Source organism: Podarcis filfolensis (genome assembly GCF_964270895.1).
Source record: "Podarcis filfolensis genome assembly, chromosome: 3".
Classification (NCBI taxonomy): Eukaryota; Metazoa; Chordata; class Lepidosauria; order Squamata; family Lacertidae; genus Podarcis; species Podarcis filfolensis.
In genome coordinates, this window is record NC_139606.1 from 120,221,920 (window position 1) to 120,246,438 (window position 24,519).

At 46.9% G+C, this 24,519-nt stretch overlaps 1 protein-coding gene across 15 annotated transcripts in view; it reads right to left on the bottom strand.

Annotated features, from left to right (window-relative positions):
• OTOF (otoferlin) overlaps positions 1–24,519 on the bottom strand; it is a 186,134-nt gene that overhangs the window by 31,755 nt on the left and 129,860 nt on the right. For 8 of the 15 annotated variants that reach the window (XM_083604719.1, XM_083604709.1, XM_083604716.1 and 5 more), the window contains 13 exons: positions 23,036–23,188; positions 22,363–22,552; positions 21,361–21,485; positions 20,322–20,456; positions 18,621–18,782; positions 15,711–15,782; positions 14,103–14,222; positions 12,003–12,164; positions 10,725–10,887; positions 6,104–6,234; positions 4,488–4,517; positions 2,965–3,099; positions 1,264–1,330 (listed from right to left, as the gene is read on the bottom strand). In XM_083604719.1, the coding sequence (XP_083460845.1) occupies positions 1,264–1,330; positions 2,965–3,099; positions 4,488–4,517; positions 6,104–6,234; positions 10,725–10,887; positions 12,003–12,164; positions 14,103–14,222; positions 15,711–15,782; positions 18,621–18,782; positions 20,322–20,456; positions 21,361–21,485; positions 22,363–22,552; positions 23,036–23,188 (1,645 nt within the window). Of the gene's footprint in view, positions 1–1,263; positions 1,331–2,964; positions 3,100–4,487; positions 4,518–6,073; positions 6,235–10,724; positions 10,888–12,002; positions 12,165–14,102; positions 14,223–15,710; positions 15,783–18,620; positions 18,783–20,321; positions 20,457–21,360; positions 21,486–22,362; positions 22,553–23,035; positions 23,189–24,519 lie in introns of all 15 variants that reach the window. The other 7 variants (XM_083604711.1, XM_083604710.1, XM_083604714.1 and 4 more) reach the window with 4 other exon arrangements.

The window sequence follows — 24,519 nt, forward strand, 5'->3', positions numbered from 1 at the left end:
GGTCTAAGCAGAGTATGGGACCCCCCCAAATCCCCAAAACTATCCCTGTACCTTTAACCTCTTTGCTGACCCCTCTCTCTCTCCTTCGAGGTTTAGAGGGGTACACATTGGGTTGCATTCCCTTTACAACTTTCTGCTCCTCCTGACACTTTCTTGGGACCTCAAGGCAGGAGGAGGGAACTTTCTGATTCTGCATCAGACAGTGTCGGATCACAGAAGTGCCCCCAGCCTTCCCCAAGACATCTGACATGCCCAGCTCCAAAGTCCAATTCTGCCAGCTTTCATCGCCTCTTTGCCAGTGATGGGTTGATGACAGAAAAACTGAAAAACTGAGGGAGGTCGAGGACCATGCAGAGAGGGAGACAGAAAGTGCCCAAACCTTTGCTTTTGGGCAGTTGGCAAAGAGAGAGAGAGGAAGGAATGGAAGGAGGCACAAACACTCTGCAGATGAGGCCATGGAAGGGGCCTGCGCTGAACTCTTTTCATATGCATTAAAATAAAATAAAATGTGATGGCATAACAGTTTACTCGAAGGTTGAAATGGAGAATTCATTTTCAACGGTTCTCAATGTTTCTACAGTTCAGGTACTTGCATTTTGTTTCATCTCTAGGAGAGGAGCTCGTTTTTTGGGGGGGAGATTTGGAGAGGGCAAATCTCTATTTCATAATTTTGGAACATTTACACATTTAATAAATACTAATACAACAGCCTTTTATGTGGGTCTGTGGGGTGGGGGAGTTGTTTTGTTGTTTTCGTTTTAATTACTGACTTGTGTTTCTCATCTTGTGTATTGTTTTGTGAACTGCCCTGAGATCTTGTGACGAAGGGCGGCTAATAATAATAATAATAATAATAATGCACCGCTTGATTTAAAAAAAGAACCCAAACAAATCTCAAAGCAATTAAACCCTGCTCTCCTCCTCGCTTACTGGTCCTCTGCTAAACCTGAAGCAGTTTGCAGATATTTTGCATGGAACGAAAGCTAAACTCCTTTCAAGGGAGCCCTGGTTTTAACAGCTTCATGGCCGATCAAGTGGCCCAGAGGTGAAGAGCTGCCTGTTCCTTCAGCTGCAGTGAGAAGGAAGGCTTGACCTGTTAATTTCTGCCTGCTCTCCAGCTGTGGAAGGTGCAGGCTCTGTCAGTGAGTGGGGCTTTCCTTGTAGTTTGAATTCCCCAAACATTACAGGTTGTTTGGGGGGGGGTTAACTCTCCTGTCTAATCCACCTTTCGTTTCTTTGAACTCCAGATTTCCAAAAAATTACCCTCAGACATATCCATCTCGTCCTTCTCCTCCGCTTCGGCCGCAGCCGCCTCCTGCTGTCGAAGCAGCTAGAAAAAGGAAATTAAAGGAAGGTCACAAACAATGTTATAGGACTTCTAAGGTCATATATATATATATATGAAATAAATGTTCATAAATGTACAAGGCAAACGCATACATAAGTATATAAACCACGTGTCTGAAATAGTACAGGAGAACAATTCTAAAGCCATTTTTACTCTTTCAGTGACCTCAAATATTCCTCTGCAGTTTGGAAGGAAATGGGAAAAGCCTCACCCGTTGTCTCTGTCCTCACAAATCCTGCCTTAAGGGCACATTTGGGTATGAATAGGGTGAGCCTGTGACCTGGACTCAGGAATTAAGTATTTATCATCACAAAAGAATGCCACAATCACAGCTAAGGCAGCCCTTCCATATCACAGAATACACCATGGGTAAGCAAACTAAGGCCCAGGGGCCGGATCCGGCCCAATCGCCTTCTCAATCCGGCTCGCGGACAGTCCAGAAATCAACGTGTTTGTATATGAGTAGAATGTGTCCTTTTATTTAAAATGCATCTCTGGGTTATTTATGGGGCATAGGAATTCATTCATTTTTTAAAATTATTTTTCCAAAATATACTCTGGCCCTCACAAGGTCTGAGGGACAGTGGACCGGCCCCCTGCTGAAAAAGTTTGCTGAACCCTAGAATACACAGCCTAGAAGGGCACTGAATTATAGAATCGTAGAATTGTAGAGTTGGAAGGGACCAAGAGGCCATCCAGTCCAACTCCTTGCAATGCATGCTGCGATGTGGTTGTTCCGGCAGCATTCATTGCACAGAAGCCCCGGAGGAATTTGGTGGCACGTGACCAAGCGGGCCTAACAATACGGGAAGAGCCAAGTATATCTCGTCCGGAATTAGAATTAGCTTTGTTTTGCAGAATGGGAGAACGGCTCTTGTGTTGAAGGAATGGGTTTCTGTGCAGTCAGTCTGAAACAGGACCCAGAATCCCCATTTTCCTTCTCCAAGGGAGCATTTCTAAAATGCATTAACTTGAGCACTTGAGTCAATGTATAAACAGAAAGCCAGCTGTATAAACAAGTGCTCAAAGCCCTCTCCTTTATCAGTCCGTGACAGCAATGGATGGCCTTGCCAGTTCCGAGTGGAACAGGGATGGCACATCTGGGTCTTATCTTACATCCTGACCACAAAGATGCACAGACCTTGTCAGGTCTGACAAGAGACCCGGAAACGGCACCAGGAGTTCTCTTAGAGTTGGTGACCTTCTTCTTTCCCCAAGATAAGAGTAGAGGAACAGGAACAGAAACAACCTTTTATGGTCAAGAGTACCAGAACAGGAACATCTGTTTATGGTCATGGATGTCTACTTACGTGTATAAGCTGACGTGATTGGATTCCTGGGGAAGGGGGAAGAGGGTGCCTGGAGGATATATATACTGCATGAAATTTCTCATTTCTTTGGACTTGCTGTGGACTGACCACACAAGTGCCTTCTGCTATCTGGAGAGCAGAATAAACTCTTTCTCAGAATCAACCTCGGTGTCATTTGACTTCCTTTCTCCCTCCCGGGAGCAATGCAGACCCCACCAGTCGGTAAACTCTAAGAAGGCTGCAGTGTGGCTTCCGGCTCCATATTTTGCACCAGCTTCTCTTGATCGCCACCTGCCAACCACTCACCTCCTTCATCGTCTCGATGGAAGCAAAATACTTGGACCACCAGTCCAGCATGCTCTCGTCAGGCTCATCGTCCTCCTCCTCCTCTGCACCCCCTTTCTTCTTCTTTTTCTTCTTCTTCTCCTTCTCTTCTTCCGACTGCAAAATAATGGGGAAGAGGAGGGTGACAGAGACGCGGTCAGAGGTTCTGGTTTTCGAACGTTTTTCTGAAGCCAAACGTCCAACATGGCTTCTGCGGCTTCTGATTGGGTGCAGGAAACTCCTGCAGCCAATGGGAAGCCGTGTCTTGGTTTTTGAATGGTTTCAGGAGTCGAATGGACTCCCAGAATGGATTAAGGCAACCAAGGTACCACCGTATAAGAAATCTGTTTTAAAAGGGTGAAAGTGGATATGATGGAAGTTTTAAAACACAATTGTATGTAATCGTGATGATAAGCATTGAAGTTGGGTGGACGGGAAGTCATTAGTATTGCAGAACAGGATCATAACCGTTGAGTGATAAAGCATAACTTTGAATCTTGAAATAAAACAAAACATTAAAAGTGAGAACAGAATGCTGGACTATTTGGGCCATTGGCCTGATCCAGCAGGATTTTCTTATGCCCGTCGTGGGATCATAGTGCTTTAAATGTGTGGCATGACGCTCGGTTTAATTCAGCCCTCGGTGCCCGGGGAGAAAGGCCTTGGATTGACAGCTAGCAAAAGCATGCGCAAGAGCTCTGTCGTCACTATAATGATCTCTGGCAAGCAAGCAGTCGGATAAGCAGCAACAACTCCCTGTCAGTTTTATGTAGTTTATTTACAAGGAAAAACACATCCAGAGCATGGCCTTCTTGCCTGCTCTCATAAGGAGAAGTTGCTCAGTCTGATTCATCGTCCCTCCCCAAACAGGAAGAATGCCAAAATCCCACCTTTCTACTCCTTCCCTTCTGTTTCTCTCTGAGCCTCTCCAATCTCCTTGTTTGGGGACCGCATGACTGGCCTATCTCCAGGGGCATAGCTAGCTGCTCTGGCACCCAGAGCAGCAGGGGCGGAGTGATCCGTGCATGGGGGCAGGGAGATCTACGCATGGGGGTGGCATGGCAATTTGCCCATAGGGGTAGCACGGTGATGTGTGAGGGGGGGCTGCGTCAATCCGTCCAGAGGGGTCCTGCAAGCTGCCCACAGAGTCCACCTGGCGGACGCAAGCCCCAAGCTTCCGTTTCAGGCAGTGCAGGGCCCTGAGCCACCGTCACTGCCTGTCTCTTCCCCAAAAGACACAGCCTCCGAACCTAGCTTATCAGCTGGTTGCCTGGCAATGCTTGGACCAACTTCCAACTCTTCCTCTCCTTGGGAGCTAGCAGCTTGTTCCCTGGGAAGGAGGGGGGCCGGACTGTCCTCTCTAAATTCAGACAGCTCCCATCTACAGAGTCAGGCCCTTGCTTGCTCAGCTCAATTTCTGAGACTGACTCTTCCGCTGAGGTCTGGGGGCGGGGCATGTTCCTGACAGTCACCACAGAGCCAGGAATGGCGCATCAGTCACTTACCACATCCACTTTCACGACCGCATCAGAGTTCTGCCTCCGGGGAAAGGAGAGGGGAAGGAAGAAGAAGAAGCCACAGTTACAAAGAGAAAAGCAGGCCTGCAGTTTGCATACACTCCAACATTTCCCAGATAAAAAATAAGGACATTCCTCACTCTTCCCCGCAACTGACGCTCCTCGATCTTCCATTCTCCCCCACCCAGAGCATTTCCCAACAGAAGGAGGGTCAGGGCCACCACCACTTACCCAACGGGACACAGCAAACATGCCTTCTCTCGTCCTGAGAAAACCTCTTAATCCCAATTTTATTTTATTTTGTGCTTTGTTAAATTTACAAAGAGAAAAGCTCTGTTCGAAATTTCAATTCCATCTTTAGTTGCGGACATGGAACTGTTACGTGTCACATGTCTGTTTACATTCCAGCACAGTTTGCTGGGAACTTCTGCTGTGTATAGCTTTTGCTTTTGACTCTCTCTCTGAGGAGACGAAAAGAGAGACAACATGTTTCTTTTGTCCTGATTTATGCTTCGTAAATCCATAGCTTGTTAGTATGCTTCCACAAGCCTCACGCCTCTTCTGTTTGCGCAGTATGCTCTGCTGATATAGTGTGCTCAGGCTTTGAAGTCTGAGTCGCTGATTTACATCGCACCAGAGATCAGGGGTTCGTCACGGCTGGAAGGGCATGATCCAGCTGGGGGCTAGGCAGCTGGCATCTCAACCCCCAAAGGATGCCAACAAGCACACACCAATAAATACATTTTAGAAAAGGGCACGGTTACATGCAGATGCACAAAACATTGTTTAGCCGGCCAGTCAAAGCTGTTTCCCAGGATTATTATTATTCTTATTATTCTTTCTTGAATTTATATACCGCCCTATACCCAGAGGTCTCAGGGCAGCTCACAGAAAAGATCGCAATATACAAAATAAAAATAAGAACAATAACACCCTCGCCCCCCCAAAAATGAGCCACATTTAAAAAGGGTGTAGGATGTCAATCAGGTCAACCAAAGGCCTGGTTAAAAAGGAACGTTTTCCTAGAGTGGACATGCAAGAGGATGTTTGGTCCTGTTTCTCCTGGCTGGAGCATCCTTCCTTTTGCATATGAGTAGAGGTGGGCATGACCTTACCTGTCCAGGTAACAAAAGGAAGAGTTATGCAGCACACCTCTCTCTTTTTCATTTCCTTCTTCGTTTGACCAGCTTCTAGCTAGGACTGCTCTGCTGGTTCTCAGCTAGCAGAAGCACTGGGATTATTCCCCCAAATGGGGTAGATTCACATGTACATCTTTGTAACTAAGTCTGCCTTCAGGAATCCAACTGTGAACTGATGTGAGTAAACTTCTTTTATTGGCTTTGAATAAGATTGTGGTGTCTTTATTCTTTTAAGAGGGATTTAAGGGAACTTACCAGGAACGTACAATTCAATCTGAGACAGACTGAATTGTATACTTGTGAGAGGCTCACACCAGCCTGCAGCCAGCTATCTGCTGTGCATGTAAAAAGGGGGATGTAAACTCTGCTAAGTAAAGGAACTTGCTAGCACAAGTTAGGAAGGATATTAATAAACAGTATATTCTCTCCTGCCACCCTGAACATTCCCACAGCCCTGCCACTTACCGCTTCCAGCTTGACCATGGTTTCCATCTTCTTGATGGGGGCCTCGGGCTCCATGTTAACCACGATTTCCCCTGTGGGGTGAGAGATGGGTCCACCGTTGGCCAGGGCTACATAGGCACTCATGAGCTTAGCTGGGCAGAGGACAGAGAAAGAGAACCAAGCCCAGAAAAAGAGGGAAAGGGAGAGAAGAAGAAGAAGAAGAAGAAGAAGAAGAAGAAGAAGAAGAAGAAGAGAATTGTTTTAGGACAGAGGTAGCCAGAAGGCAGAGATTCTGGAGAATTCCAACGGAAACAGAAACAGAAAGTGTTTGCTTATTTGCCCTGTGTCCAGAATGGAAGTCAATCCCGTGGATAGTGTTAGTTTCTGTTTATGCCACTGTGCAGTGCTTGGAGTCACAAGACTCTGTTTACATTCCTGGGATTCCAGACTGTTGGAAGTCTTACGGAAGACAGGAGACGGATGTGATGTTACTGGTTTGCTTTCACAGAGAGAGCATGTATATTTCTTTTCTGTCTGCATAACTAGAAATAAAACCCTTTGCGATGTAGCTCATATTTTCTCGTCCTTCCCTGCTGCTGGATACTCTGCGTAATGAGGGAAAGTGCCTGGAGACTTATCAGAGGCTCAGGTCGTTAATCATCGTCGGAGACGATTTCAAAGGACTGGAGGATGAGCTTTTCCAGCTCGGTCGTAGCGGAGGCTCCGACAGATAGTTGGTGGTTTTTTCAGTCTGTGAACAATACCTGTTTACCTGGTGGCCTTGCCCCAAATATGCCTTCCTGACACCTTCCATCTTACTGGTGCCACATAATACCCATTCCACATCTTTGGAACTCCCTGCCTAGTGATATCAAGCAGGTACCTTCTGTGTACTCTTTTTAGAGCCTTATAAAAACATTTTTTATAAAAAAATTAATTCCGGATTAAAATTTCAGTGTCACATATCCAGCATACAGCATATAAACAAGATTCCAAAGAATCTCCTGGACTTTTCTCCTCCCTTTGTGGGTCCTTTGGTTAATCGTTTCCTCCTGCATCTTTTATGATAACCCAAATCTTCTACCTCTCCATTGTGTCCAAAATACACCATTAAACTACAAGTGTTTTTCCAATCCTACTAACGATTTTAAGTGGGTTTTACGATTTTACAATGGTTTTTAAGATAAATTACGAATTTTTCCCATTCCTTATTAAATTTTTGGTCTTCCTGATTTCTGATTCATTTTAGCCATTTTTGTATAATCCATCAGCTTGGTCTGCCATAATTCTCTGGTAGGGACTTTATCTTGTTTCCATCTCTGCACCAGTAGCATCCACGAGTAACATTTGCGGAAAAACATTTTTATTTAGACAAGCCTACTCAGACTTCTAGAAAGCTGATATGTTTTTAGTTTACTGCTTTTAAAAAAAACAATCTTTTAATTCTTTTTACTAATAATTGTATTGTTTTGATTGCTTTGTAAATCACTTTGAGTGTTATATAAACTTTATGTGAAATGAATAAATAAATTACATCCTCCCCTCCCCCATTCAAATTGTGTTCCCTTTGCAACGAAACAAATGTTTTGGAAATAATCATGGCATGAATTACGTGAAATCCCCAATTTATGCAGATTGTGCAGATAGTTATGTCAATTATATCAACGAGTGGACAGCTAGACGAATAACATAGCATTTGGCAAAAAACGACCTGTTGTGGTTCAGAAAAAGCCCTGATTGTGACCAAGACAGGACAGAGATAGCTGCCTCCTTCTTACATCCCTCCCAGAAGGCGTGATAAAAGGAAGAAAAAACGACTGGGAAAATGGAGAAGAAAATACTGGAGAGAGAACACCTTCAAGTTTCAGAGAGAAAGCTTGCAGGGATGAGAATAAGCACACAAAAATGTTGAATGCACAAGAACTTTTGTGTTACGGATGTTCCCAGGCTCAGCTATAATCCCAGCACTTTGTATTTCATAAACCATAGAATTGAAATAGAACCATAGACTAGGGTTGGAAGGGACCCTGAGGGTCATCTAGCCCAACCCCCTGAGATGCTGGCATCTCAGCTGAAGCATCCATGACAGGTGGCCATCCAACCTTGGCTTAAAAACCTCCAAGGAAGGAGAGTCAACCACCTTCCAAGGGAAACCGTTCCACCATCGAACAGTGCTTGCTGTCAGAAAGTCCTCTCTAATGTTGGGTCAGAATCTGCTTCCTTGCCATTTGAACCCCTGCGGACCAGTATGTTTCCAAGCACAATTCAAAGTATTCGTGTTGACATTTAAAGCCTTAAATGGCCTCAGTCCAGTAGATCTGAAGGAGTGTCTCCACCCCCATCGTCCAGCCTGGACACTGAGGTCCAGCTCCGAGGGCCTTCTGGCGGTTCCCTCCCTGCCACCCTGAACATTCCCACATTATTTCAGATGTGGGGCTGTGGGGAGAAACAACGTCAGAAACAGTGATTTGCTTAAGGTTACCCAAGCAATTTCCTAGGTCCTTTGGGATTTGAACCAGGACCTGCTACTCATGGAGCTCAGTTTCTTAACTACAAAGCGGGCTCATTAAATAGCATTCTGCCCCACACCCTCCTGTCTAGCAAGCCAAGACCCTAAAGACCGACCATTTATCATGTACAGTGGTACCTCTGGTTGCAAATGGGATCTGTTCCGGAGCCCTGTTTGCAACCTGAACAGAACGCAACCTGCATCTGCACGTGCACGGGTCGCGATTTGCCACTTCTGCACATGCGTGTGATGTCATTTTGAGCATCTGCACATGCGTGATCAGCGAAACCCAGAAGTGACCCTTTCCGGTACTTCCGGGTCACCGCGGGACGCAACCTGAAAATGCTCAACCTGAAGCAAACGCAACACGAGGTATGACTGTACTGGCCGTTCCCTGTTCCAAGTTACACACTTAGTTCACACCAGAGGTGTGTAGTGATCAGGTGGGATTGCTATGAGGAATTATAACAAATATAGAGTAAACCACCTGTGTCAGCAATGAAAGCATTGTGTTGACTGGGTTTAAACTATTTTGATATGATTTTTGATCATTCCACACCCCTGCATCCCTGTTCCATTTCTCTTTCTTGGCCAGTTACTTACATTGCCGGTTGCTTTGCCAGGCAGGCATCCTGGGTCATCAAAGACAGTGGGCAACTTTCTTTGATGCAGCTTTTCTGATATGTTAATCTTAGGGCCAGGAAACAGATCTCACCTGAAGGTGATAATGATCGCTGTCCTCCTGACCATCCTTCTTATCATGTATATTGCTTGTTTATCACCTCCCGGGATTGCCAAATGCACTCCTTTGTAAAGGTAAAGGTAAAGGTACCCCTGCCCTTACGGGCCAGTCTTGCCAGACTCTAGGGTTGTGCGCTCATCTCACTCTAGAGGCCGGGAGCCAGCGCTGTCCGCAGACACTTCCGGGTCACGTGGCCAGCGTGACAAGCCGCATCTGGCGAGCCAGCGCAGCACACGGAACGCCGTTTACCTTCCTGCTGGTAAGCGGTCCCTATTTATCTACTTGCACCCGGAGGTGCTTTCGAACTGCTAGGTTGGCAGGCGCTGGGACCGAACGACGGGAGCGCACCCCGCCGCGGGGATTCGAACCGCCGACCATGCGATCGGCAAGTCCTAGGCGCTGAGGTTTTACCCACAGCGCCACCCGTGTCCCTCACACCCCATGCTTAATTAGTTTTGGTGGTTTAACTTTGTTCCCAGTGGGGTTTGTTGAAATGCTCAGAAGAAATCTGATTGGTTCTCTGTAAAAAGTTCTTTTGTGAATAAAATGACCTGGGCCGAGGGGTAGAGGGAGAGAGATTATTATACGCACCCTTCCCAGAGTCTTGCTGGTTCAAGTCTCTGTGTGTATTCTTATTAATCAGAGTTCAATCCTTCCTTTTGTGATAGGAACTTTATGGTCTTAGATATATGGCAACGTTCATAACCACACGTACATAGATCAGCACAGGAAAGCCAACCTGGAACCATTTTGATTCCTAAACTGAGTAAATGTTTCTCTGCATGGTCAAAATGGAAAAGCCTCCCCATTGTCTCTTCCTTCACAAATCCTGTCTTAATCTGTGTTTGAATAAGGGTGTGAGCCTTATCATTACAAAAGACTGCCCAGGCTCCCCAAGAAATCCAATCAAGTAACCTGCCAGACAGGAAATAAACAAAGCGACAGGAGAAAACAACATGCAAATGTTCTGTTTTAGACCGCCTTATCTGAGGGGTGGTCTTAGGTTACACCCCTTCTGTGATGAATGCATAATGTTTCTGGGGGTGGTCTTGATCTAGAGGATGGGAATTTCAAAAGTCTTTATAAGCCCTTGCACAGCATTTTTGGGGGGTCCTCTTCCTCTCCTGCGTGTGAGGGGAGTACCCTGTTGCAACAGATCAATAAAGATCAAGCTTACTAGCTGCTTTGCTTCTCAAATATTCTCTGGTTGGCCTCTGTTATTTTCTCCTACCAATAGGGAACCTATGTAAGGACTCTATATGGGCTCTTGGATACCCCATAAGGGAAAAGGGCATATTTTTATTTACAACACTTTACTTTGGGAAAGCCTCAGAGAGGCCCCATCTCCCGGACCCCATAACATCACCTTCCCTCCCTCCCTCTGGGACTACCTGCTGTGCTCCAGTGCTGGGCTTTCTTATCTGGAGGTCTGTAGATGAATTTCCTCAGGGAGTTCACAGCGTGGCTTCCCACGAGGGTGTAACGTCCGAAAGCGCGGCAATCCACAACGCGGATGTTCAGGGGAGGATGAAGAAGCTCGTTCTCAGGAAGATCCTGCAAGGCGCCAAATGCAAAGGTAGGATTTGGCCAGGGGTCTTATAATGGTTGGGGGAGGGGGAGGGGGAGGGGAGGAATCAACAGATCTCTGGTGTCTTCAGGGTCATCTCAGCCACCCCCTCCTTGTTCCAATGCCCTCATTGGTCCCAAATTTAGAAAGATGAGATCTGATTGGCTGAGCTTACTGCCGCTCTGGGGAAATGTTTTATTTTTTTTATTTTTTTTTTTAAATTATTAGATTTTCCACAATAGCAACAAAAACCACAAGGCAGAATAACACACAAAAACAGAAAAAAGAAAAATACATCAATGAACGAAAGAAAAAAATGGAACAATAAACCGATAAACAATAGCAATTCTTTACAAATCCAACCTTTTAAACATTTTGTTTGACTTCCTCTAGTCCCTCCCTTCTGAGTTTCTTTGTAGTTGAAAGTAACAGCTTTCCAATATCATTATTGAACTAAAACAATTTCCAATTATAGTCCATCTTATTCACATTTCTTAATATTCTAAATCCCATTTATTTGATTATAACTTAATTTAATCCTAGGCCTATTTGTTTCTTTCTTTCAGGTAATTTCTCATTTTTTATATTACAATATTTATTCAAATAGTCCTTAAATTTCCTCCAGTCCTCTTGAAACTCCTCTTCTTTCTGGTCGCGGATTCTTCCAGTCAGGTCGGGGGAAATGTTTTAAGTTGAAATGGAGTGTTTGGAAGACACCCCCAAGGGTAATCTAGTCCAGCCCCCTGCAATGCTAGAATCTCAGCTAAAAAATCCCTGGCAGGTGTCCATCCAACCTCTGCATAACAGCCTCCAAAGCAGTCTCCTCTTTTCCTGGCTAAACATCCCCAACTCCTTCAACTGTTCCTCATGTCATAAGAATTCTAAGGTCTTAAATATAAATTAAGTGCTCATAAACGCGCAAGGCAAACACATACATTATATAAACCACGTGTCAGGAGAGCAATCCTGGAGCCATTTTTAGTCATCCAGTGACCTCAAATATTCCTCTGCAGGAAGGGAGGCAAATGGGAAAAGCCTTCCCATTGTCTTTTTGCTTGCAAATCCTGTCTTAAGGGTGTATCTGCAGTATGAAGATACTCACCACTTCAAACCATTTGACCAAGGTGCTGAAATTGGGGTTTTTCTTGTAATTCTGGATGAGGGACGACTGGACTCCCCTCCCGGCACATTCGATGTCCACTCGAGGCCGATCCACCTGGGCCAAGTTCACACGCTTCAGGTCTCTCAGTCCCCAGAACAAGATCTAGAATTATAAAAAGGTAAAGGTAATGGACCCCTGACAGTTAAGTCCAGTCAAAGGCGACTCTGGGGTTGCAGCGCTCATCTCGCTTTGCAGGCCGAGGGAGCCGGCTTTTGTCCGCAGACAGTTTTTCTGGGTCATGTGGCCAGCAGGACTAAGCCGCTTCTGGCGCAACAGAACACCGAAACGTTGTTTACCTCCCCGCTGGAGTGGTACCTATTTATCTACTTGCCCTTTTGGGTGTGCTTTTTAACTGCTAGGTTGGCAGGAGCTGGGACCGAGCAACGGGAGCTCACCCCATCGTGGGGATTCGAACCGCCAACCTTCTGATCAGCAAGCTCAAGAGGCTCAGTGGTTTAGACCGCAGCACCACCCTCGTCTAGAATTATAAAATTGTAGATCACAGAAGAATTGATGCTTTTCAATTATGGTGCTGGAGGAGACTCTTGAGAGTCCCATGGACTGCAAGAAGATCAAATCTCTCCATTCTGAAGGAAATCAGCCCTGAGTGCTCACTGGAAGGACAGATCCTGAAGCTGAGGCTCCAAGACTTTGGCCACCTCATGAGAAGAGAAGACTCCCTGGAAAAGACCCTGATGTTGGGAAAGATGGAGGGCACAAGGAGAAGGGGACGACAGAGGACGAGATGGTGGGACAGTGTTCTCGAAGCTACCAGCATGAGTTTGACCAAACTGCAGAAGGCAGTGGAAGACAGGAGGGCCTGGCATGCTCTGGTCCAGGGGGCCACGAAGAGGCGGACATGACTAAACAACTAAACAGCAAAGAATTTTGGAGTCGGGCGAAGGGACCAGTCAGGGTCTGGACTGAAGAGGAGCACTGGGGATCGCTCCCTCCTTTTCCTCCGCTTCCCTTGGAGGAGGAGAGGGAGTGATGGGGATCACCCCCCCTTCTCCATCAGTTTCAAGAGAAGAGGGAGACAGGATTGAATTGCAGCAGAACTCAGAGCTGGAAGAGAAGGAAGGGGAGCGCTGATAGCAGACTTCCTTGGAAAGCAGAGAAGAGCCACCATCCCCAAGAACTCATCGCTCAATTAGAGTTCAAGAGCAAGGGGCTCAACGACTTTGACTACTGGGGCCCCCGTAGAGCCAAGGACTGTTGTTGGGGAAAGAAGAGGAGGAGCTCAGAGAGTGAGCAACGTCACAATGCGATTAAGGACTGTAATCCTTGTCTTGCACCACAATGACTGAATAAAACCATAAATATGAACTTTCTTGTTTCTTCCTTGATCCTTGATGCTACCAGGAAAGGAGAGACCCAGCCATGTCTGACAGGACCCTGTTCAGGCATGGCCAAACATGGTCGTCCAGATGTTTTGGGACTACAATTCCCATCACCCCGGACCACTGGTCCTTTTAGCTAGGGATGATGGGAGTTGTAGTCCCAAAACATCTGGAGGGCCAAGTTTGGCCATGCCTGATCTAGTCCAACCCCCTGCAATGTTGGAATATGCAGCTGTCCCGTATGGCGATCGAACCTGCAATCTTGGTGTTACCAGCACCACACTCTAACCAACTGAGCTCTCCACCCCCATCGTTCTGCCCGGACCCTGAGGTCCAGCTCCGAGGGCCTTCTGGCGGTTCCCTCACTGCGAGAAGCAAAGCTACAGGGAACCAAGCAGAGGGCCTTCTCGGTGGTGGCGTCCACCCTGTGGAACACCCTCCCATCAGATGTCAAAGAGATAAACAACTACCTGACGTTTAGAAGACATCTGGAGGCAGCCCTGTTTAGGGAAGTTTTTAATGTGTGACATTTTAATGTATTTTTAATCTTTGTTGGAAGCCGCCCAGAGTGGCTGGGGAAACCCAGCCAGATGGGCGGGGTACAAATAATAAATTATTATTATTATTATCATCATTCCTTGGAAGCACCAGTCCAACCGCCCATCATGCAGGAAGCACAGCGCCAAGGTTTTAAGCTTACCTCCACTCTGTATTTGCTCAACACAGGGCGGATTCCCAAAGGCACAGGCAGGATGGGGCCCCGATCCATGTCCGTGGGGCCGTCAATGGGAGGCAGCTCTGACTTCCCGGCTGGGCCAATCTGCAAGAGAGAAGGACGGCAGGTCAAATCTGTTCCTTTAGCAATCTCTCTCTCTCTCACACACAAACACACATTTGCCAACCGCCATGATGCTTTCGTTCACCCTTGGAAAGTTAACCCATCCCATTCATGCACTGCTACGTGGGGGAGTCTAGAACCCCTGCTTTGAATAAGGTAAGCCCAAAGTCACGTTTTTGGATAGAGTACGTCAACTCTTCATCCTTTACTGCGTGACTCAGAAAATTTGGGTCCAGTGTTTTGCCCGAGTCTTTGAAACGAAGACTGGTACTCAAGGAACATGTAGGGTAGGGGGTTGCCAACCTTTTCGGGAGGGGTGCAGAGGGCTCATTTGGAATGAATGTTGAGAATGTGCCATGGGTGCCAGTTACAAGATGGCTGGCATGGGGTGTGTGGCATTGCCAGTGCTTTTTGTTTTCAAAAAATAATGTTTAAGGGGACTCTCATTTTGACTCAAGAAAAACCACCATTTTATAGTTCACACCGGGGAAAAGAAATAGAGTAAATGGACAAAAGTACAAAGATTCAAAAAATGTTTAGTGGTATGTGTACCCCTGTATCTCCCCAGAAAAAAGCGCTGAGCACTGCACAACGTGGTTGCTGTGGGGAAGCGGAATGATGGATTCCATGTTGGGATGGCTGAGACTACAATTCCCATCATCCCTGACCACTGGTCCTGTTAGCTAGGGATGATGGGAGTTGTAGTCCAAAAACAGCTGGAGACCCAAGTTTGGGAAACCCTGATCTAGTGCATTCCCCGGGGATATTTCCTGAGTCATTTCACAGGTGCCAATGGATGGATTGGCAGCAGCCTGGTACAAACATGTACCACTCAGGTGAGCCCTGATTCAGGGAGAAGGACTCCAAGCTGAAATGGAAGCCACTTTTCCCAACGTTGTTTCTTTCTGATATTTGAGCAGAAACTACCAACACGGTGCTTTGTGAAGTGCCCAAAAGTATAATCAACATTAATTCTGTGATCCGGGTGGAAATTTCGCATTGGAAACTGTACATCTCTGAATCACTATTACAACCATGCAGGTTTCTAATAGCTCCAAGAGGCAGGCAGAGAGATTTTGAGCATGCTGGTGATTTCTGAGAGGTGCCAACATTTTGGGGAAGAAAGGGTGATTGGTGGGCTGAGCTGACATTTTTTTCCAGAGGATGTGCAGGACAGCTCCTTCGGAGGTTACCCACATGCCCAAGGGCCCGCTCCGTGATTTGTGAGTGAGTCACGGATGGAAAAAGTCAAGGGAGGGAGAGCAGGACAGGTGGGTTGTGAGACAAGCAGAACTTGACCTAGTTTGGTTCATGCAGATAAGAGGACGACAGCAAGATAATGCAAAGGGCAAAATAAGAATAACAAAAATCAAATCAGGGTATCCTGTAATACAAGGCAAGGCCCCCAGCTAAGAGGAATGAGAGCATCACAAAGGGCTTTTCTTTTGGCCATGGCAATCTGGGAAGCACCTTGATCTGCGGCACGCACGGATCATGGACCGCCAGCAGGGCCCGCCTGATCTCTTCGTCGTCGTAAGGAAGCTGAGAAGATGGAGACAGGGCGGAAAGAGAGACAGACAGACAGACAGACAGACAGACAGACAGAAGGACGGACAGGACAGGACGAATCCACAGATGTAAAGAAAAGAAAACAAAGTCCACTCTTAAATGGGCAAACAGTGCAGCAGATGGAGAAGACGTAGTCCGCTTTCAAAGAGTGAGATGGAAGAAGGAGTTGTGTTTTTGGCAGGTGAGATACTTGGAGATTCCTCCATCCACACAACTTACAGTAGACCCGAAACCTCTGCGCCATTTATTTATGTGATCTCTACTTCATCAATCAATCAATCAATCGATCGATAGATAGATAGATAGAAAGAGGGCCAGAGAACAGGGAAAACCCATTGAAAGGGGCTGAACCATATCTTACGAAAGCTTCCAGAACTCAGAAAGCAAGATGGAGGGTTAAAGAAGTTCTTTCTGCACTAGGTTTCCCTGTGATTGAAAGAGCTTTTAAAGAGCTTTTTACTTACTAATCTCTGGGAAGATCATTTCAGGATCCTGGGATGCTCCTGCAAGAACTTGCAGAGCCATCGTGAGATCTTGAGAGATCTCGGACAGCCCTGCAAGATCTTGCAGAAGCATCTCAGGGCCTTAGCATGAGCATCTCAGAGGCCAGCAACATACCTTCCAATTGCCCCATTTTAAGCAGGACTGCCCTGCTTTCCTTGGAGGCACTCTGGGCTCTGCTTCTGTCCTGGGGTACCTAGATTTCATGGGGCCTGAGGATGGGGACCCCGGAAGCAGCTCCCGCAGTGGCAGCAGCATTGAGAAACAGGCATGAGAGTTGGAGACCTCCGTCCTGCTTCCCAAAGCCGGGCAAAGGCATACCAGGCTTTGGGAAGGAAATGTGAGCCTGTGTCCCAATTTGGGCAGGTGGGAATTGTGGTGATCACACAGGGTCCCCGGACGTTTCACTGTCTATTGATCCCTGTGCCACCACTTTATTTCTCGCTGCCACCACCCAGGCCCTACCTGGGACAATACTGAGTCCAGTCAGGGTTAAACTGGAACATAAACTTCTGTTTATTTATTGCAGTTTAACAAGCGTGTGGTTTCATAAACGGTATCTGTCAATTACAATCATGGGGTGCCTATCCAGACCTATAACTTCCGCTACCTGCTCTCACTCACTAAACCACCTCTCAGATATTTACTTGTCTTCCTAGCTCCTAGTTGTTCCTGACTCAGCTTATTTCTCTACACTAACTCAACCTACCCACAGACTCTATCCCAATTCACTCCCCCTCCAACCAACCACCCAACTCCCAACGAGCTGATTTTATAGTCCCTCTGACTCCACCCCCCTGGGTTCTGATTGGGTAACTTGTTTAACTAATTCACCTCCAGAACTCTCATATGTTAACGTCACAGGAATGGCTTTGAGCAGGTGAGAATGGTTGCAGAGGCACAATTCCGGGGATCTTCCTGGCTTTGCCTTTGTGCACAGACCCCCAAAACATAACCCCGATGTAAGTTTCAGGCCTACTGCCTGGGAACCATAACAGAAAAGACTAGTTCGTTAGGTTTTGGCCCAGTTCTCCAACCTGTGAAAGTCATCCCAGAACCTGATTCTATCTTCTGTTGATGCAGAATTCGCCTTTTTTGCTGCTGCATCACACTGTGGGCTCATGTTAAGCTTGTGATCCACTAAGACTCCTAAACCCTTTTCACATGTCCTGCTGGCAAGCCAGGTGGCCCCATCCCCCCATTCCTATATTTGTGCATCTGGTTCTTTCCTACCCGTACTCATTGTACACATATGACTGCATATCATCTGATCCATCCACAGTAATTATTAAGTTTGCAGATGATACCACCATAAAGGGCCTAATTGCAGGTGGAGATGAATCAGCATACGGGGGGAGGTTCAAAAAGTATCTACATGGTGCTTAGAGAAGATGGTGTTGGACTTCTGGAGGAAGAGAGGGGAACCTGCCCCATTGTATATCAGGGGGGGCTGTGTGGAGACAGTCTCCTCCTTTAAATACCTGGGAGTTTACCTTAGTGAGGACTTCACTTGGAAAATCAATATAACTCAGGTGGTCAGAAAGGCCCAACAGAGACTTCATTTCCTCAGGGTCTTGCGAAAGAATAATTTTAAACAACAATTGATGACCTCCTTCTACCGGTTCACAATAGAAAGTGTCCTTCCATATTGTATCACAGTGTGGTATGCTGGCCTGACAGCCATGGACAGAAGGTCTCTACAGAGGGTGGTGAACACAGCACATGATATCATGGGCTGTCCCTTGAGTCCGCTAGATGATATCGCAAGGGATCGTTGCCTTAGGAGAGCGAGAAAAATTCTCAGGGATGACTCACACCTCGGCCATCACCTCTTCAATCTTCTACCCTCGGGCAGGAGATATAGAAGTATAATCAGCCGTACTAACAGGCTAAAAAATAGCTTCTATCCATGGGCTGTTAGGCTGCTGAACGGAAAATAACATAGCACAACTGACTTGCGAGGTGGTGTGTTGTTCGATAAGCACACAGAGTGCAATGAGACTGAGTGTTTGGGGGGGAGGGAGGCTCGTTTAATTTCATTGTACACAGGTTGTACATTGACAATAAAGGTATTATTATTATTATTATTATTATTATTATTATTATTATTATTATCCTAAGTGTAGAACCTCACATTTACCAAAATTCATTTGGCCCAGTTCTCCAAGCCCTAAAGGCCATCTCTAAACCTGGTTCTATTCTGAGGCATCAGCTACCTGTCTTAGTCTCATTCGGGGACCTCAGGCTCAGCCAGGTTTGACCCACTTGCCCCCACCCCACCCCATGCATGTGTCCTGGAGACGCCATTACCTGGAGAAGTTCAAAGGCAGCCAGCAGGTCCCCGGCGGTGGAGTTGCCCCGGTAGATCTGATAATACTCTAGCTGGGGCGGGAAGCGGGGCGGACAGTACTCCTCATCCGACATCTTCACCACAGGCTTGGCAAACGTTCGGCCCATAAAGTCAGCCTTTCCCTGGAAGGAGATGGAGAAGGTGGAGAGCTCCGTTGGTCAAGCATGAGACCCTCAATCTCAGGGTTCCATCCATTCCAAACAAGATCTCAGCTAGTCTGCTCTGAATATCTAGCTTGATCCTTGGTCCTCAAAGCAGCATGGTGGACCACAGACCAAAAATGGTGGGGCAGGGAGGGTGTGCCAGGAGACGGCGCTATGGGGAGCTCCAGAGGTCCAGAGTCAAAAGACGTGAGCAGTGCTGGATGTGAGCCCTCTTCCACCAGGGACTGGGTAGAGGAGGAATGGTGGAGACTGCCTGACCCCTCCAGAGAAGAGGAAGGCAGTTCAAAATTACAACTGGGGTTTGAGGAAGGTCACAGCTCAGATGAGGATGAGGGGGGAAGTTGGGAAATAATGGCAGAGGAGGAGAAGGCAGAGTTAGAGCAGCTGGCTGACACGTTATCACTACAAAAAATTTTTTTTCCTTCCAGTAGCACCTTAAAGACCAACTAAGTTAGTTCTTGGTATGAGCTTTCGTGTGCATGCACACTTCTTCAGATACACTGAAACAGAAGTTGCCAGATCCTTCTATATAGTGAGAAGGTGGGGAGGGGTATTACTCAGAAGGGTGGTGGGAATGGGTGATTGGCAGATAGCTGTGATGAGCCTGTTGACGACTCTTAACGACTGCAATAGGTCTTACAGGAAAAAGCAAGGGGTGAGAAGGTGAAAAATGGCTTTGTCATGTATAATGAGATAAGAATCCAATGTCTTTGTTCAGACCAGGTCTCTCCATGGTTTTAAGTTTGGTAATGAGTTGCAATTCAGCAGCTTCTCTTTCCAGTCTATTTCTGAAATTCCTTTGTAGTAATACAGCTACTTTGAGATCTTGTATAGAATGCCCTGGGAGATTGAAGTGTTCTCCTACTGGTTTCTCTGTCTTGTGATTCTTGATGTCCGATTTATGTCCGTTTATTCTTTGGCGTAAGGTTTGGCCTGTTTGTCCAATATAGAGAGCTGAAGGACACTGTTGGCATTTGATGGCATATACAATGTTAGATGATGAGCAATTGAATAGTCCCGAGATGGTATGTGTGATGTTGTTGGGGCCAGTAATGGTGTTGTCCGGGTGTATGTGGCAGCAAAGTTGGCATCTGTTTTGACTATGGCAGACCAACACGGCTACCTATCTGTAACGTTATCACTAGAAAGCATTCCAGACCCATCATCTCCCAGAACCCGGCGAACCTTGAAAGTAGGAGAGCAAAGAGCCTGAAAACAGATAATCGTCAAGGGAATGGTGCTGTTGGCGAATGAGGAAGTGGGGGAGAAGGGGGGCGGAGATTTACTCGGGACAGCACCATTCTTCGAAGAGGCTGCATTTCCAAGCCTCTCTCTGTAAATATTGAAAAAACAAGCAGGTGGTAAGGACTTTTCCTTGTCTTATTCGTTCCTGGCAACCTGGGCTGGTTCCTCTTATGCCTGACACAATGCAGGCAAAGAAGTCTGCTCCCCCCCTATGCTATGATTCCCCCCACTTCCCTTCCTGGCCCCACTTACCACAGTGTCCTGGTCATAGATCTCGATGACAATGATGGGAGGGTCGTCCCGCATTTCATGGACTTCCCCATATAGTTCCACGTTGTCAAACACCAGCAGCTGGTCCCACGTGGGGCAAAGTGTCTCCTGGAGGACCTAAGAAGAGGAGGAGGAGGAGGAGGAAGGACTCAAGGTGTGCATGAACTTCCTCCTTCAAACCCCATATCCTATTTCTTTCAGTTCCCCCCGAAATCCTGCAGAGCTTTTGCCTACAGCAGGAACTGCTGCTATATCCTTCTGGAATTTTCCATTTGAGGCAGCCACTATTTCTGTCTCTCTGGTCTCCTTTCAAACCAGACTCCATTGGTGGTAGGTATCAGAGACGGGGCCTTTTCTACAGGGGCACCTAAATTCCAAAATTCCTTCCCAGGGGAAATGAAGCAAACAGCCACATCCACTTGACATTTAAGCACACTTTTTTTTTTAAAAAAAATGCATTTTTATGCAGGACGGCCTTTTGCAAAATTGGCAGGCAAAAGGTTGCTAAATGTGTGTATTAGGAGAAAATCACAATAAAATGCTGGTAGATTTTGAGAACTTTTCTTTTTTTAAAAAAAAAAGGCAGATGCAGAATTGCAGAAAATTGAAGACTGGAATCTACATTTTGGAACTCCCTGCCAATTGATATCGGGCAGTTGCCTGCTAAAGCCATTATCGTTTAAACAAGCCCAATCAGGTGTTTTAATCCATTTTTGGTCTTTTGTTGTTTTTAACTTTTCGGAAGTCTTAAATTACTGTTGTTTTCTTGCTGATAATTTTCTTGTTTGATTTTTTTTGCAAACCCGTTTGAGGTTTGTTTTGTTTTACAACCAAACAGGGTATTAATTTTATGAAATGGATAATAACAAAGTGGAACTGAGAGGAAACTGTTCTGGCAGGTTTGGCCACCCTCAACAGGAGCCACGAGCAATTTGGGCTGCAGGGAACATCACCTCCGCTTTTAACAAGCAAGAAATTCAGACAAGGGCCACTCGTCTCTGAATCACACATCTCCTCTTACCTCCGTGCACTGACTCTGCGTGATGAAAAAGACCCGGGCAAAGGGATCGGAGAGGCCACTGCTGTCAGCTGCGAAGAGACTCCTGGCTTGGTACATGTGGACACGAAGCTGGAAGACCTGCTTCACTGCACAGGGGAAAGGAAAGGAAAGAGAGGGAGGTGACTCAATGTGGATTTGGATTGAGCGTTTTCGGGTTGCACTCCGCGGCGACCCAGAAGTAACAGAACGTGTTACTTCCGGGTTTCGCCGCTCACGCATGCGCCAACACTCAAAATGACATCATGTGCATGCGCAGAAGTGGCGAATTGCGACCCGCGCATGTGCAGACACGGGTTGCATTCTGCACAGGATGTGAACGAGGCTCCAGAACGGATCCTGTTCACATCCAGAGGTACCACTGCCTCGGGTTAAGTACTTAATTCATTCCAGAGGTCCGTACTTAACCTGAAACTGTTCTTAACCTGAGGCACCACTTTAGCTAATGGGGCCTCCCGCTGCTGCCGCGCCGCCGGAGCACCATTTCTGTTCTCATCCTGAAGCAAAGTTCTTAACCTGAAGCACTATTTCTGCGTTAGCGGAGTCTGTAACCTGAAGCATATGTAACCTGAAGCGTATGTAACCCGAAGTACCACTTTTTTTTAAAAAAAATTGCAGGCGTTTGCAGAAATGGGATGATCTGAAGACTGGGAAAATGAGAAACAGAGAGAAGCTGAAATTGTTGAACTCATGCACCCCAAAGAGTGATACGCATTTGGCATTTGCCTGAGTGTAGCCATTGGGCATCTTTTAAGGTGATCCTTTCATAACACCTTAGGACCTGCCTTCAGTACAGAAGGCTGAGCCTGGGCAAAATCTAACACAGTCAGGAAGACAGTGGCTCTGTGCGTGCTCTGGGTGCCTTAAAGAAGACCTTCCTTGCCACACCTGGGATTACAGGTAGGGCACAAAGGTGAGCCTGTGGGGTCCCCGGCCACTCTAGAAGCAAGGAAGGGGTTCTCTTACTGTTGTACAGGAGGCTGATGGGCGGGAAGGAAGGGATGTTCTGGCCCTTGGGAAGTTTCTTCTCCTCAAAACCGCAGGGCAGGCCACTGAGGAAGTCCTTGCGCTGTTTGTTGAGCCCTAGCCACAAATAGATCTCCATCTTGGCTTGTACTGTCCAGCCGGCCGGCCCAAAACCTTTTTTCCCCGGTAACTGAGTGAAGAAAGGCCAAGGAAGAGAGAGAGAGAGAGAGAGAGAGAGAGAGAGAGAGAGAGAGCATTACACACCCATCACTTTTCTCTGAGCACCAGAAGTCCCCTTTCTTTCTTATTTTGGTTATTTTGCAATTTAATCTTCATTGATTTTTAATATTGAATCCATTCGCCGCAAAAAGAACCAAAGAAAAGTTGTGGCCATATTTAGCCCATTAACCTTAATAATTGTGTCTCGTGTCATTATTTCCACGGGGGGGGGGGGGACTCGCCACGCAACTGCTGAAGGCCAGGCAGCCTCTGCCACTCTGAGATGATGACAGAGCAGGCAAGAGGACTTTGGCACCTGAGATGCTTCTTATCCGCCTGCCTCTTTTCTAAATTGCACCTCTCATGCCCTCCTCCTTCCCTCCCAGCCTCCCCTCATCCGTCCACCCATCAACTGCATCCCAAGGAGGGGGTTAAAAAGCAGCCGCCACGTCACCCTCAGGAAGACGGTCTTCACTTTGGCGCAGTCCTTCCCCGTTTCCTCGTCCACGATGGAGTAGAGGATGTCCTTGGAGGGGATGCGGGCGTAGGCGATGCGTTTGTTGTTGCTCATCATCCAGATGAAGACATCCGGGATGCTGTGTTGGGGCTGGGAAGGGAGGAGAGGAAGCAGAGAGAAGGTTCAAGAGCTGAGTAGCACCCAGGAATACTGGAGCTAGCCTCTCCATCCATCCCAACCAAGTGCACCCAGGGGCAGGCCCAGATAGAGGGGGGCCATATGGGCCACTTGGCCCGGGCCTCCAATTCCAAAGGGGGCCTCGGTCAGCATATTCACAACCACAGGGGATGCACTGGGGCGAACACGGAGGCGCAAAGGCGGTGGTGGGCGGATTCCCTGGGGCCATGGCTGGCAGCGTGAGAGAAAAGCTTCCCGGCATCCGGAGCGGGACCTGCGATCGGCTCCACAGAGGATCGCGGAACGGGCGCCGGGTGGGTGGAGGCAACCAAGGCTCCAGCAGCCAGTGCGCCACAAACATGATGGCAGACCACATTTTTCATGCTGTTAAAAGTTGGTGAGTTTTTGTTTGAAATCTTGTTTGCCAAAAATTAAAACCACACGTACCTTAAAGGTAAGTGTGTTGGCTTTCTTATCGCTAATTTTTTTTTGAAAATGATTGATGAAGATGTGACCATTTGTTTAAAATTTTGTTGAGTAGGCCAAGAATATTACTTACACCCGAGGAGTACATATAGCTCAATGAGGATAAAATTGGGTGGAAACCATTATTTTTAAAGAAATAGTGGCTTAGGAGCAATAGTGGCTTTCTCACTTGCATACATCTTTTTTAAGAGTAGAATAAGAAGACGGAGAAGTTTTAATTATAATTATATTATAATTAATAGTCAAATTTGTCTACTTAAAAATCGATTTTACCCTGGGTAAAAAGGGGGGGCACATTATCTACCTGGCCTGGTCCTCTGCCTGGCCCTGCAAGGCCCTACCCAGGGGCAGCAAGTGGCCTCACCCAGGAGCCCAGGAAATAACACCTGGGGAAGCCACTCCCCATTTTCAAGCACCAGCTCCCACTTCCTGTTCTAAGGGTTTTCCCCAGTCTCTCTCGAACTTGGTTCTCCTTGTCTCTGGCTCTGCCTGATTCTTCTTGCTGCCTTTGGACTCCTCTGCCTGCCTGTGACCTCAGCTCTTCTTGAACTCAGCTCCTGGTCTCCCAAATACTTGCCACCCTGGCGTAACAGCTTGCCCGCTTCAAGAGGCAATTTGCCCACAATTCCCTGTGCTCCTGCCTTCAGGGCTGGATCTGCCATGTGGATCCAGTGCAGACTTCATAGAACCAAATAATAATAATAATAATAATAATAATAATAATAATAATAATAATAATTTATTTATACCCCGCCCATCTGGCTGGGTTTCCCCAGCCACTCTGGACGGCTTCCAACAAAGTATTAAAATACAGTGGT